This window comes from Triturus cristatus, chromosome 7, assembly GCF_964204655.1.
Source record: "Triturus cristatus chromosome 7, aTriCri1.1, whole genome shotgun sequence".
Lineage (NCBI taxonomy): Eukaryota > Metazoa > Chordata > Amphibia > Caudata > Salamandridae > Triturus > Triturus cristatus.
In genome coordinates this window covers 1563753472-1563769258 of record NC_140590.1, presented here as the reverse complement: position 1 = coordinate 1563769258, position 15787 = coordinate 1563753472, and the positions used below count along the sequence as shown (strand labels likewise).

General features: G+C 42.0%; 1 protein-coding gene across 1 annotated transcript in view; it reads right to left on the bottom strand.

Moving 5' to 3' along the window:
• The window catches only part of WFDC3 (WAP four-disulfide core domain 3), an 85744-nt gene that overhangs the window by 26052 nt on the left and 43905 nt on the right, over positions 1–15787 (bottom strand). The window contains exon 4 of the mRNA XM_085615162.1: positions 6894–7034. Coding sequence (XP_085471288.1) covers positions 6895–7034 — 140 coding nt within the window. The 3' untranslated portion in view covers position 6894. The remainder of the gene's footprint in view (positions 1–6893; positions 7035–15787) is intronic.

The window sequence follows — 15787 nt, the reverse complement described above, 5'->3', positions numbered from 1 at the left end:
TGTAATACTTTTTATTTTACTCTCTGGAAAGGGGACGAACATCACTTGAGAGTCACAGCGCGCTCCTGGCAGAGCCCAATGCTGTGTTACACCCACCATTGCCTGCTGAGTGCCACACACCTCTGTGTTGTATTCCACTAGCTAGTGCATATGCTATGACACTCTCTAGCCCATGTGCACTGTAACACCACCCCGTGAATATGTCATGCCACACTTGTCTTCGCACGGGTTATATTGCCCCATCTAACGTGCCTTCCTCGATGCCTATGTTATAACGCACAGTGCTATGCCATACATATTACAATCTGGGATCCATATCTTTGTCACAGTGCATATGCAACGTTACACTCCCCAGCACATATTTTATATTACAACTTTAGAGACTAGTTAGGTTACACAACACTGCCCTGTGCATATTACACTCCAAGGCGCATATCGCATAGCACACGCTAGTGCCTGTGCTATCTCGCGCTCTCCAATGAATCTGTCATTGCGCACAATGTATTGCATATTATATTTCACGCCCGGTTCATCTTATATCACACTTTTTGGTGCATAGTTTATACCATACACTATATCTAGTTTTCATTTTCAATCGTGCTCTCAGGACTATGTTCTATATAACACTGTGTTCACCTACCCTTTTCACGGGCATTACATTTTGCGATAGGGGGTGGAGGGTCAGGGGGTGTTTCTGCCAAGTGAGCCCGGAGTCACAGTCACAAACGTCCTCTTCTTCCTGAATAAAAGTGAGATTATGCTGCATACTTGTTCATATTTTAAGTAGTTCGCACAGACACACGTTTTAAAAACAATAAAGTTCCTAATACCCGCCTTCTCTGAACAGTTAGCTTGCTGCCCCATCCCCCTCCTCCCTATCCTCTGTTGTGTGAATCCATGGACTAGCCTCCTCCCTCCTGCCATGCATGGTCTGATATGCTGCCACTGCCCTCAATTTAGTATGATGTACCAGTCCACTCCTCCTGCCCTCCATTGCCCAATTCTATGCCCCATCATTGACCTCCTGCTTAAACTCTGTGCTTAGCTTGCTTCCCCTATTCTCCTTCCCCCTGCCCTCCGATGTCTTTGTGCATGTCCCTGCACCATCCTTTTTGCCCACCATGTTCCATGGACCTGCCACTCCTATCTACTCTGAGAGTTCTGTTGAGCTGCCACTCCCCTCCCACCTGCCTAGCATTGTCAGATGACTGTAACCTGTCCCTGCCACCTCCACCCTGCCTGTCCACATGCCATGCCCCTATCCTCTTCCTCCTGTCCTTCATGGTGCATTGTACTGCCACACCCTTCTGCCCTCCCTGGTCTGTTGTGCTGCAACTGCTCCTCCTGCCTGCCCCGTGCAGTCTGTTGTGAGGCCCCTTCCCCTGAACTTTCTTGTCTGTGCACAGGTCCTGACCCTCCCTTCTATCCTCCATCGTCCTTTGTGCATGCCCCTGCACCCTCCTTCTTGCCCATCATAGCCATTGTGCTGCCACTAACCCTCCCACTTGCCATGCATGGTCTTCTGTGCTGCCATGGCCCCTCCCACCTTCCCTGTGTGGTCAGTTAGCTGCCCCTGACCCCCTCCCACCTTCCCTCCATGGTCTGTGTGTATGCCATCACAGTCTCACTGTTGCTCTTCATGGTGTGTCTTGCTTCTAGTACCCATCCTGCCTGACCTCCATGGCTATCTTGCTGCTCCTGCCCTGCCCCCTTGCCCCCAGCCCTCTGTTTACATGTGCAGACCCCTACTCCCTCCCTCCTGGCTTGTCTGTTCCATTGTAATGCCCCTGATCCGTCCCTCCTGCCCTTTATGGTCTGTTATGCTGCAGCTTTCTCTCCTGTCTGTCCATTATGGTCAGCTAGCTACCATTGCTTCTTGCCCCTCTGTTCTCTGTTGTCCATGTGCATGGTCCTGTCCCCTCCCTCTTGCTTTATATGGATTGTTGTGCTGCACTCCTGTCCCGCATGCCCTGTGTGGTGTATTGTGCTGCTGCAAACCCTGATGCCTGCCCTGCAGGGTCAGTTTGGTGCACCTCTCCATGTCCCTCCTGTCCTCAGTTATCCAAGTCCATGTCCCTACCCCATTTCCTTCCATGATCCAATGTACCATACTTGCGAACATTTTGAAATTGGTAAGAGGGAGATTTTGAAAAAAAACTGGGGTATTGATTTTCCCCTTTGAGTTACATTGAAAAAGAGGAGATTGTAGACAGGAGACAGATCAAATAAAGCCCATTTGAGCTTAAAAACATTGGACGTTTCCTGGCTGAAATGGGTCTGTTGGCATGTATGGTTGTACTACCATTGCCTCTTCCTTCTGCCCACAATGGTCTATTACATTGCCACAGCCTCTCTTGCAAGTCCTGTATTGTTGGTTTGTTGCCCCTGCCCCCCTTTCCACTGCCCTCCATAGTCTGTTGTGCTGCCACGGCCCTTCCTGCCTGCTCAGTGTGGTTAAATTGTTGCCTTTGCACCCTCCTACCTGCCTTCAATTTTCAGAGTCCGTGCCCCTGGCCTCTGCCTCTCAACAGTATCCTAATGAACAACTAGATTGCTAACATTCTATATTTATTACAAAAGTGTGGAACGCCTGACGTCATCTTGATGTAATCAAAACTGTAATACCTAGAGCATTTCCTTTAGAAATTACATATATGCGAGGGTCTTATTGGCATCAAAATTATGGTTAGTGCTCTAACAGACTAAAATAAGGACATATTTTCTGAGTTTTCAAATAGCGACAAAGCACTTTTAAATTATTTGTTATCTTTATGTTTTTTTATCCAGTTGACCACTTGATTAAATGTTGCACTTAGGGGAGAGGATGTGGTGTTACTTCCAGAACTGCAGACTTTGCAACTGGGGAACCAGGTTGGAGTTTCTGCTTCAGCTCGACATTCTGTGATTCTGATCAAATCACTTAGTCTCCCCATGTCTACAACCAAAATGAATTTGTTCTTGTGTGATGTAACCAATGCTCATGTAAAGCACTCCAATACCTGACAAGTCTGCACTATATAACACTGCAAAAACACAAAATAATAAGTGTTTTGCACACTTCTGTCATTGGGCTATATTTGGGCTACATCTGGGTGATTTTGGGCTACATTTGGGCTCTTTTGTCTCCGGTGGCCATCTTGGGAGATTTATTTGTTATGAAGTTTCCTAATTTCCTCATGTACTGCAGTCTCCTCAGTAGGAAATGCTTTCAGTTTTTTACTTTGATTCCATCATGAAGGTATTCAGATATGTCACACATTTGCCATAAATTCTGAATGTTAGCACTCTAGTTGCTCATTAGATCACTGTAGTAAAACTACTGTTCACCATGGAAGTCTGCTCCTGGTATTAAAAGTGCATGTTTCAGTCTGCATGTCAGAATTTTTTAATGAAATAGAAGAGGATTTGAGAAGTCACTCAAAATGTGCCCTCATTTTCTTTCTTCAGCCTTAATCATAATTTCTATGGCAAAATGAACCCCCTCATTGTGTTCCTTTATAAATTAAATGTTTTAAGTGTTACCAGTTTATTCCAATCAAGATGGCTTCAGGTGTGCCATACTTTTGTCATAATGAAGACAGTAAGCGCGCTAGTTGTTTTTAAGAACACTCTGGGACATTCTGTCATTGGGCTATACTTGGGCTACATCTGGGTGATATTTGGGCTACATTTGGGCTCTTTTGTCTCTGGTGGCCATCTTGGGAGACTTATTTGTTATGAAGTTTCCTAATTTCCTCATTTACTGCAGTCTCCTCAGTAGGAAATACTTTCAGTTTTTTACTTTGATTCCATCAAGAAGGCATTCAGATGTGTCATACATTTGCCATAAATTCAGAATGTTAGCACTCTTTTTGCTCATTAGATCACTGTAGTAAAGCTACTGCTCACCAGGGAAAACTGCTGCTGGTATTGAAAGTGCATGTTTCAGTCTGCATGTCAGAATTTTTTAATGAAATAGAAGAGGATTTGAGAAGTCACTCAAAATGTGCCCTAATTTTTCTTTCTGCAGCACTAATCATACTTTTTATGGAAAAATGAACCCCCTCATTTTGTTCCTTTTTAAATTAAATATCTTAAGAGTTAGCACTTTAATCCAAGCAAGATGGCTTCAGGTGTGCCATACGTTTATCATAAGTAGGACTGTTAGCGCTCTAGTTGTTCTTTGGAACACTCTGGGAAGCTGCAGTAGAACACAAAGGAATCAACTGACAGTCTCTGCCCTTGTTGGATGTACATGTTTTACTGAGAATGTCAGACTTCATTCTCACATGACTGAGAAAGATAATGTGAATTTACAGAAAATAAGCTCTCAGTTTAGCTTATAGATCACCTTCCAAACCTCTGTGGGAAAAGCATGAGAAAATATTTTTCTCTCAATCATGATATCCCAGCAGAAGGCTTTTTCACATGGTGAAATCACCTTAGAACATACCACAATTCCTAAAATGAGTATGGTACCATCAACAAATGATTTATAATGTAACTAAAGTCTTAAAACCTTCTATTAACTGCAATGCTTTTTAATGAGGTGCTATCATGTATGTTGGTCCCAAGATGGCTGCCAACACTTCTTGGATGAAGTGCTGACAGCCAATCAGATCTCAGGATGAGATGTGTGGTTAGTCTCCGCCCACGTATATATATGATTTTACTTTTGATTTTCTCAGGAACTACTGAACAGATTGACTCCATATATGCAAAAGGCACATCCCTGAGCTGAGGACTACCTCTCTGCCAAATTTCAAGTAATTCTGTTCAGCCGTTCGGGCTGTACCTTGGACTGAAGGTCCCTATGGAAAATTGCATGGGGAAAACGCGTTTTGGGACCCCCCTTTTTTCTCAGCCCCTGCTTGACGAATCCCCCCGAGACTTTCAGGGTAGGAGCGGAGAGGTGCGCCCCACCTATTTTGAAAATTTCGCGAGGATTCGTCAACCGGCGCCAAAGTTATTCCAAATAGAATGTTGCGGATTTCCTATGGAAACACGGTCCTAACTATAACTATCTACTGGCGACCGCCAGTAGATAATATATATATATATAGATAGATAGATAGATAGATAGATAGATAGATAGATAGATAGATAGATAGATAGATAGATAGATAGATAGATAGATAGATAGATAGATAGATAGATAGATAGATAGATAGATAGATAGATAGATAGATAGATAGATAGATAGATAGATAGATAGATAGATAGATAGATAGATAGATAGATAGATAGATAGATAGATAGATAGATAGATAGACACACAAATGGGATGGGACAGTGTCAGTAAAATGATTCAGGCTGGGACAAATTCTCCACTGGAATAATCAAGCAGAAATGGATTTCACTCATTATGTGAAAAACATATATCTTACATTCGTTTTATTTTAAGCAATTCATCCTTTTAGTACATACTCTCTAAACGTGTATATAAGTGCACATCTATCTCCCTCTGCTACAAACCTTTAATTTCTGTACCTGCTGACCGAAATGTATCTATGCATGAAACTATTTATGAAACTCTGTACGAAACTAAATACAATCTTAAGAAATACCTCCAATCAGCACTAGTATTTTCCACTATTGGTTGAATGAATGAAAAGGAATTTATAGAGCGTGACTGCTGCTTCTTAAGAAGCGTCCTGGAGCTTACATAAGTTGAGTAGGAACAGATTTACAACTTCCCAAACAGAACTGTATTCAACTGTGCCTTAAACAAACTTTTGCTAAAGATGGAGCGCAGAAAGGGTGGAACGGCATTCCAGAAACTGGGGGCTAGACGACAAAATGCTCTTCCCCCAGGTCTGATGTGAGTAATGATCAAATAGATGCTCCTAGAGAGTTCCACAATAAGGCAATGGAAAAAAATTCCCTAAGTTCACTTAACTGAAATAATATTCAAGTGGGCCTTTCTCAGTGTCAATCTTTGTTATTTTCTCGCTGACTGTTCTATCTGTAGGTGTACTCACATCTCACACTTGGAGGGTTCTTCCCCCCTCCTACAATGGTCGGTTGTCTTCTGATTCCTTTCAAAGAAAAATTCCAGTACAATGCACTGCTCAGCAGAAATAGAAAGCATTATAGCAATAAAACACCACAATTCCCAAAGGTTAGCATGCATTGAAAAAAACAAAGATGTTTATACTGAGTGCACCACAGCTATGAATGAGATTGGATATTATAGTGATCAGAGAGTACAGATGCTGACTGTCATTACAAAAGTAATGAAGGTGGTGGCAGGTACTGGTACTGAACACATAGGGACCTGTGTCTGCAGGAAGTACTGGGAAAGCAAGACTGACCATAACTGAAGGTGCTGCCACTGGATATCCTGGTAATACTGCTCACTGGAGGTACTGGCAACTGGAAATACTTATAATACTGATAAATGGAGGTACTGGCACTGGGCATACTGGTAATACTGATCACTGGAGGTAATGGTACTGTAAATACTGAACACTGGAGGTACTAGTACTGGAACTACCGGCAATTATGATCACTGGAGATACTGACACTGGAAATAGTTGTACTACTAATCACTGGAGGTGCTGGCACTGGGAATACTGGTAATACATATCAGAGGAGGTACTGGTACTGGAAATACTAGTAATACTGATCCCTGGAGGTACTGGTGTGTCGGGCATAGACAAAATTGGCACCAACAGTGATGGCAGATACTGAGATGTGGAACATTATTAGCATTAGCATTTTTCTTATTAAAAAAGTTATCTTTTGTGAATACATATTTGCTTTTCAATGCTTCTTGCTCTAGAGGTTGAGGATTTTGAAAATACTATGAATCCAAAATCATCATTTAACTGTAGAATAAGAGAGCATACTACCAGGATCCGACCCTCCCGCAGTATCACCCCAAGTCTGTGTTCTGTAAATGAATACTGTACCTTATCTTGGCCACACACATTCCGTTCCACAACTAGATGAGCAGCACTTCAGGTTTGCTTCGCACCCGCTGTCGCTATCACAAGTCTGACGAGCAGCACGGATGCACAATATTTCAAACAATGGACATGAACCCGGTTTAGCTGAAATACAGAAGCATCAGAGACAGTGTATTCACAGTGGAGTAGCATAGTGTCACAAACCCTAATGCAAGACAGGAACAAGCCCCTCTTCTCCTGCTTTACTAGTGACATATAGCCACATTTGCTCTGTGGGAGACATCTCTACACCGTAGTCTAAGGTGCCACTGCACCTGCTGCACTTTTGATAGCTACGCCACTGCCGTGTTTGGCACTTCATAAGTCGGCACTTCACAAATCGGATGACCGCAGAGGCGGCCCATGGCAGCACCTGTGATTGCACTTTCCCCTACACCACAAGCCTTTGGTCACTTAACCTTTTAGGTAGGTCTGATCACCAGAGCACATTGAAGTCATTATTATTTCAGACAATACTAGTTTGCATCACTCTCCGCAAGAAGCTCATTGTGATCTTATTGTAATTGCATTTATATAGCGCTTACTATCCCTGACGAGGCGTTAACACACTTTTCATTGGGCAGCACACTTCTCCCGAATCCAAGGATAGGGGTTAGTGTAGTGTTAGTGGATACTGCTGGTTATTGGGATTAGTCTTGTGCACTCAGCAAACCATTCCATGCATTCACTACAGTTTCTTTGTGGTGGATTACATTATTAGGGGTTAATTGTGATCATTAGTGGGGGGTGTAACACATGCTCGTGGGATTTATAGATGAGCCTGGGGAGGTATAGGCATTGTTATGTTGCAGGGGTATGACTTTCAGAAAAGGAGAGGTTCTGACCTTATAAAGGAGTTGTGGGCAGTTTGCAGAAATACATTGATAGGCATTACGACAAACAAGCATGTAATAGGGTAGGCTGTGCTCAGAGAGAGGAGGCATGCAGGGGATGGAAGGGAAGGAGAGAGCCATTTGAAAGGAAAAAAGAGTGGAGACAAATAAGAAATTTTAAAGTAAAGGTCAGTTTTCCAAGCAAGGTTTTAGCATTATAAATGATTTCTTTTTAGACAGCATCCCCTTTGAGGGTGGTAAGACTGTAGAAAGAAACATTATTTGCATGTGAATATAGTGCTATCTAAATATGGTATTTTAGAAGAATTAGAATGAGGCAAACAGTCTGTCCACTGCCAGGCTACTTTTATAATGCCATTTCAGCAAGAACAGCTGATGAGATAAAGAGTTGAAAGCAAAATTTAACAGCCGCACGCATAGTTATGGAAATATTTAGTGCTTTAGGCTGAGGAAAGGAAACAGTAACCTCAAGATCATAGGAATTTAAGAAAATATATGCATAAGGAATGTAAACATTTAAAATGCCTGAGCTGATGTCTTCAGATGTTCATCCATTAGTTTTGCTCACAGTATTAATTATGAAATCAAAGTGGGATTCATTTGGTTGTGTCCGGTTTGCCATGGTACACGATGTAGGGCGAGGATAGGTTCACCAGACAGTAAAGAGTATTGCTCACATTTCTGTGGCTGGAAATCAAGTTTCCTCTTTAGGCAGGTCCAGGGTAATACATTGTACAAGAATTTGCTGTCTTGCTGAACAGAAATTAACATAACTGTATAAAAGAAACCCAATAGGAGCGGCTAGCAGCCTCATCAACTTGCACGTAATAAAAAAGGTTACAGTGAGAGGCTATACATTTCGCATTCCTCTTTGCATGTCTCTCTGGGGTGGGCTTGTACATGAATTCTGACAACAAGATTCACTGGATTTCGAAGGACACAAATCACAATTTGGGCATCTGAAGAAAGGGGGCAGTATTGAGGCAAAGGATTTCACTCAAAATAGAGTCTTCTAAACACACAAGACAGCTTTCTAGAAGTACAGGACAAACAAGTTTCTAAAGACACAAAGAAAAGAGGGTTCTGAAGCAAAAGACCACATAGAGTTCAAAACTAATTGGAGTGAGACTGAACAGAACCCACAGGCCTCCGCAGAGACCGAGACAGAGGATATGCCATTCTACAAACATGCAAGACATACCACAGGTGCTGGAAATGACCGTCTTTTGCGTGGTAATCTTCCAGATTTTTGCATTCACTACCCTATTTTTGCGGAACTCATTTTGTTGGCATAAGCACTCAGCACACTTTACTCCTGCTCCCCCTTCCAAGCATGGTAAAACTGGTATACACCTGATTGGTACATTTAATCTACTTATGTGTCCATAGTAGATGTTATCACATGTACACAGGACCTGTAAAGTAAAGTGGCACTGTAAAATATGTCTCAGGCCTGCCATTGCAGCCTCTGTGTGAAGTTCTAGAACTGCCATTTCCATTTGGCAAAATAAGCCTTTTTCCACGTCTATGCCTTCCTTTTTAATACTCATAAAACACCCCTAAGGTAGGCCCTAAAGGCTCATAGGACAGGGTGCATGGTATTTAAAAAGTTACACATGTGTACTTAAGTTTTACACGTCCTAGCAGTGACTGTAGCAAGGCGAGCCTCTGACAGGCTAACACTAGTTTACCGTATTACTTTTAATAGGTGATAAATTCATTATGGGAGCATTTAGAAAAATACCTCTTGCACTCATTGTAATTGTAATCTAAAATTCTCTTTAATGGTAAAGTATGATTTTAACTTACTATTTTTGAATATGCCACTTTTGGAAAGTTGGAATTTTCCTGCCTCAACCAAATGTGCCTTTCTGTCAGTGTCCAGGGTCACATTACCAGTATAGGCTCTCCTGTGGTGCGATGTGCATTCCTCCTAGACAGTGGATAAAAGGGCGCTGGGTGTAGGGAAGGGTACTGAGCAGTATGACCTAGTGGTCTGTACCCTGCCCCTCCCTGAGCTTCAAATGTTGTCTGTGGGTTGTTCCCACCACTTTCCTGCCTTCAGAAGATGCCTACCCTGTCCCTGGCATGTGCAGCTCACACTTGGGTTTGCCTGCCCTTTGTTTCCCTACACAGACAGTTGCCAAGCCCAGGGAAAACGGAAGAACTGATCGGATCCAGTTTTAAAGTTAGAAAAAGGGGTGACCTCCCCCCACAGCCTGGCAATACGTGTACAATTGGTACCCTCAGAACCTGAAATTTGAATACTCCTTGACCTGAAAGGATTCTGAAAACGGACTGCCCGACTGTCTGCAGAAGGAACACTGGACCAGCTTTCCCTGAACCCAAGACCACACAAGTGACACCAAGGGTCAGTTGGCTGAAGTAAGGGGCATTGATGTACTTAAGCATGCCATTCGACTTTGCTTGCTGCGTCTTTCAAAAACTCATTGCATCCATCTTTGGGAAAATAGAGAAATTAGTGGCTTTCCAACAAGATATCTTGGTGTTTGTAAAACTGTTGAATGACATAATCAAATTAAAGGAAGTGTATTGGTGACCCAACAGGATAAACATGTGACATCCAATGGTCTGTCACACAAGACAGATCTACTTCTGACCTTTGTTCAAGTCAAGCCACAAACAAATTTGGCTCCGTTCAGCTGCATGATCATGTCTGCAATGAGCAAACCAGAATGTCTTTCGCTCTCAATTGCTTTGTTGGCCTGGTGCATATCCACGCAAATGTACATTGCACCTCCACTGTCCTTTTTTGGCACCACCACTATGGGAGAAACCCATGGTATGGGGTCGGTAGAGCGCTTGATGATGTCGTGTTTCAACAGCTATTCTAGTTCTTTTTCAACCACTTCTTGTAGGTGAAATGCAAGTCTGCGGTACCGCCTGGATGTATTTGTTAATGTGAAGTTGCACTTTCATTGCTTTGAGCCTTCCTAGGCCATGAAATAGTGACGGGAATTGACTCGCAATTTCAGATCGCGTATTTATGTTGTAATTGATGGATATTAATCCCATGCCAGCAGCAGTTTCAAAACTAATTAGACATGCACTGGACAAAGTACCATGAAGAATGTGGATTGGGGCTTGCACAGGCATCTTTTTATGTCACAAGGTCACTGTGAATGATCCTTGACGCTGCAACGGTTTGGATGCAGGTCAGGTGTACACCTTCGTGTTTGACACTGTGAGTTGCAGTATGGGTGACAAACTGTTACATTGTTTGATTGGCATGACGTTAATCTATGCACCACTGTCAATTACAAAGGTCAGGGGGCAACCAGTGACTTTCAGTTGTGACCTTGGGGCAATGTCCATATGAATTATTTTGTTTCGATTACTCACTTGTTTTTGTTATGCATTTGTCTTCTTTGCAAGCAGCAAGGCCTACGTGTGCATGTTGTTTCTTTTTAGATATAATCATAGCACATTCCCCCTTTTCAGTGTTACTCGATGGCGACATAGAGGAACGCTTGCAGGATGAACTTGATGATAATTGACTTTGTTTAGTTTCCACCTATCGCATTTGAAGTTGCTTTTTGTCTTTGTGGGTGCAGTGAAAATGCTTTTGGAACCTTCTGACGCCCAGTTTCTTGTCTCACCATGACACACTTGGTTTCTCATTTGCTTTACAAACCGTTATGAAGTGGTTCTTTCTGCAACCTTTGCACGTCTGTCTGATGGCTGGACATTTACTCCACTTCGGAAACACAGTTTTTCTTACTTCACGGATGTCAACTTACGTGCATTCACTTTGTGCTTGTGTTTGCTCTTCATGATTAGGAATGAAAAATTTTTTTGTGGCACTCTGTATTTGCTCAGATTTTCTCTAATTATACTCCTTTGGTTTTGGGTAGGGTGCAAGTGGGTACTGCCCTCTAATCCTGGGCGTGAATCTTGAAAGTACAAAGGCGCGTTGTCCATTCCCCATAATCAGGGAATTGATGCTGTGGAATCATTTCTAGTGAACCATAACATTGACGAGGATTTGAAGGTATTTCTGTTGGAACTACTACATTTTTCACTTTTCCACAGTTATTTTAGTTGGAAATATGAATACTATTTGCAACTGTCAGGTACATCGATAGGGAATTGTGCAGCACCCTGCTGCGCGAACTTCTTGATGCACAGGTTCAAAATTGAGAACATCTTACATAACCCAGAATAGTCTAAGAATCTCATAATATACTGGAGGTACATCAATGATATCTTTCTTATTTGGAAGGGACAAACATCTGAACTGGTGAAAGCCATTGATCAACTGAATACAATAGATAAACATATCAAATTTACAAATACCATGAGCAATGAGACTATCACATTCCTAGATGTATCTGTCACAAGACAAGGTGGAAAACTAGAAACTAAAGTATTCACTAAAACAACCAACAGAAACAACTTACTCCATTTTAACAGTTGCCATCAAAGAGTTCTCAAAAAACATTTGCCCTATTCACAGCTTTTGAGGGTTAAAAGGATCTTATCTAGGAATGGTTACTACGAAACCAACACCATGAAGATAATAAAATAATTTAGAGAAAGGAAATATCCTATGAATGTTATTGAGAAAGCAGTCCAAAGAGCTGAAACTAAAGAAAGAGATCAACTGCTAACCATGCAACAACCCAAAAAAACGACAGAAAGATCTGTGTTTGTTTCAAAATACTCTACCCGGAGTTATCAAATCAAGAGCATCATATTAAACATTGGTCTATGGTTCAAACCGAAATTGACTTTAAGGGTATTTTTGTGAAACCCCCCTTTTTTCTTATCAACGCACAAGAAACTTTAAGGGATGTTTGGATAAACCTTCCCTACCCAGTACCAAGATCCATAAAGGTACCACCCCGTGTTTAAACTGCAGGCACTACAAAAACATAATCAAAGGAAATACCATGACACATCCAACCAAAGGGACACTGAGAAAATTGCAAACCACTGCCACCTGTGATTCAAAAAACATAGTATACTTCCGTAAATGACCATGTGGGCTAGCATATGTGGGAAAAACTGAACGGAAGATTAAGATTTGGCTAACCGAACACAAGAGTAATATCCGGAACCATCAAGAAAAATCACCGGTTGCGATGCACTTTGCGAAAAACAATCACAATGTTAGCCAATTGAGATTTCTAGTGTTAGAAGTGGTGCCAATTGTAGAAGGAAGAGACAACAAGAAGTGGCTGCTGCACCGAGAATTGTTTTGGATGTATGAAGTAGATACATGCAACCCTAAAGGACTGAAAGAACGTTCAGACTTCAGTTGTTACTTATGAACTAACCTGTACAATCAGAATTAGACATTGCTCTTTGGAGAAGGTTTGGGAGTGTTACTATCCTGCCAGACGAGAAGTAACAGATCATGATTAAAACTGGATATAAGGGGGTTAATAGGTTAATGTTTCATGGTATATTTTTGATTTTCTTAGTTTGTACGATCTTATGGCAGGTCACATGTGTGTAACCATCTACTTTATTGAGCATTTCACCTTTTCCTGTTCTTTAGCCCACTACACTCTAAGATGGTGGCCACGTAACAGGACTACTTTTTTCTTTTTTCTTCTTACTCCATTTTCACTTTCGGGGCTCAAATATATACACGTGCGGGATTCGCGCTTCACTTTGAAACCAGTCAGGAGACTAAGACACCAATTGAGATGGAACAAGTTTACTCACTAAGGTACGAGTTTCACACGTGGGCTGAGATTGATTAGATGTTTGGGTACCGTTAGGTTGTGTAATCGCACGGAGATTGCGCTTTTTTTACCCCCCGATAAACTTTGTTTTTACATTTTCTTGATAGCAACGTTTCTGTCACCATCCGATTAGCACCATATGTTAACGGGACACCTCACTTATAGGTAATAACTTGGAGCACAGGAACTGAACTCTCAGTTACATATTATGACATTCTACTGTGTGCAGAACGGCATGTTTTAATTTCACGGTCTGATTTTTTGCATGACTCAGACATTCTATTGTATTCAGAATGGAACGTTTCAATTTTACAATCGGATTTTTTTCATTATTGCATGACTCACGCATGACTGTTACTGCATGTATTCCAGCGCAAAAACGTGTGGGATTTTTGCGAAGATCACAAGCACTGCTTCCAGTATACTCACCTCTGAGTATTTGACATTAGCCAGTACTTCCGGTCTCTTCACACAATCGAGAGCTTTCTAAGCACAGCCAGAACAATTGCACTGTTCCACCCCCTCACAGTTTCGTTATTTTTTGGTTATGGTCAAGAGGCCTTTTGAGTTATTGAATTATGTAATTTTTGACCATTGTTTCAGAACGAATACCTGATGAAGGGCACCGTCCCGAAATGCATTGGGAATTACTCTAAGTGATTTACAAAGGGATCCATTAAGAACAATCCACTAAGAAGACAGATGTTGTCTATTTATGGAAAAGATTCATAAGTGTGATGCAACACGATGTTTCAAATAAAATGAAATCACGGATCTAAACGTCTACAATTTATTCATTTGAATTTCGACACTTGGAGCAAGATACTAAAGGATTTTGTACCCAGCAGAGTGCACAGTGGGAACGTTGTTTATGGTGAGACAACGCGCCTTTGTGCTCTTCATGATTAACACCAATCCACCATTTGCTGTTCCAACTTCCATGCTGACAGCTTGTCTGTCTGCTCTTTCCTCAGCTCATGCAGCCAGTAGTACTTTTTTCTAAGCCAAGCGTCTCTCCCAACATGCGTCTTCTAAAAGAGTCTGAAAGACAGCCATCAATGACTCTGAGGTGCATGGATTATTTATCAGTAGTCCTACTAAACTTACAGTGCTTGATAAGCACATCAAGTCTCTCAACAAACTCATTCATCGTTTCACCAACTTGTTGTCTCGCTTGATTGAAAATGTATCTTTCATAATCGACATTGCCATTGGATTGAACTTGTCTCCTAGTGCTTATTTGATCTGATGGTACGATATTATCTCAGTCTGTGAGATTTTCTTTATCACTTCTTTTACTCCATCACCAGGAACATTCTTTGAGTATTTAATGATTTATTTAATCATTTACTTCTTCCAGAGCATCAATGAAGTCACAGAAAGTCTCTCTGGTGCCAATACTCTGCTAACTGGTTGTATCGAATGGTGGTATTGAACAGTGGTGGAGGCTTTAAAAATGCTGCAGCACCATATTCCATGTCTCTTGTGGCAGCAAGTGGGAGCTTTTGTTATCTTGGAGACTTTTTGAGTTGTACGGAACGCCACTGGCTGCTGATTTCCCGTGCCCTCTGTGCCTTCTCCGGAGACCAACAACCTTGCAAGCACAATCCCGGTATTTGCTCTTGAGTCACATCGCCCAATTTTGAGGTCATGAGTCTGGTGAATAAATTTCATTACTCGAAGTTGGTTGCCACTGTCTTTTAGCATATTTGTTTTTCACAGCTCTTTATGTTGTTACCTTGTTGTCACTGCCTTTAGCGTCATGCCTGGTTGTCGCTGTCTTTAGCATTCTCTTTCTATTAATGATGGCTCTGCTCATCTGCTAGGCCTTCAACTTCTCCAAGAGGCCTTGTATAGGCTGGAGTGGAGCTTGCACTCCACACGCCAACTGCAGATTCCTTTGCACTGGCTTGGGGCGCATGTGGCATGCACAAGCAGTTTGCTGTATCCTTGCAAACTCTCGGGCACAGCAATCTTGTTTCTTCGGGGCATGTATCCCACCTTCATCACTAGTTGTCATGTTCTCCCCAGCCCGGGAGAATGCACAAGAGCATGCCACACACGGAGCTCATAAACAAAGTCTTTATTCATCAGTGTACAACATTCAACCTGAAACTTCTCATTACCTCATGACTGTTAATAAACACACCTTAACACCTCCCAAATGATCATGGAATTCTCTAATTGAGTCCGCCAAGACACTACAGACATCAGAACAAGGGCTCAGGGAGATGTACCTATGGTTGCACTTGAATCTATTTTTCGTTGGACTTATATATGTAACTAACCC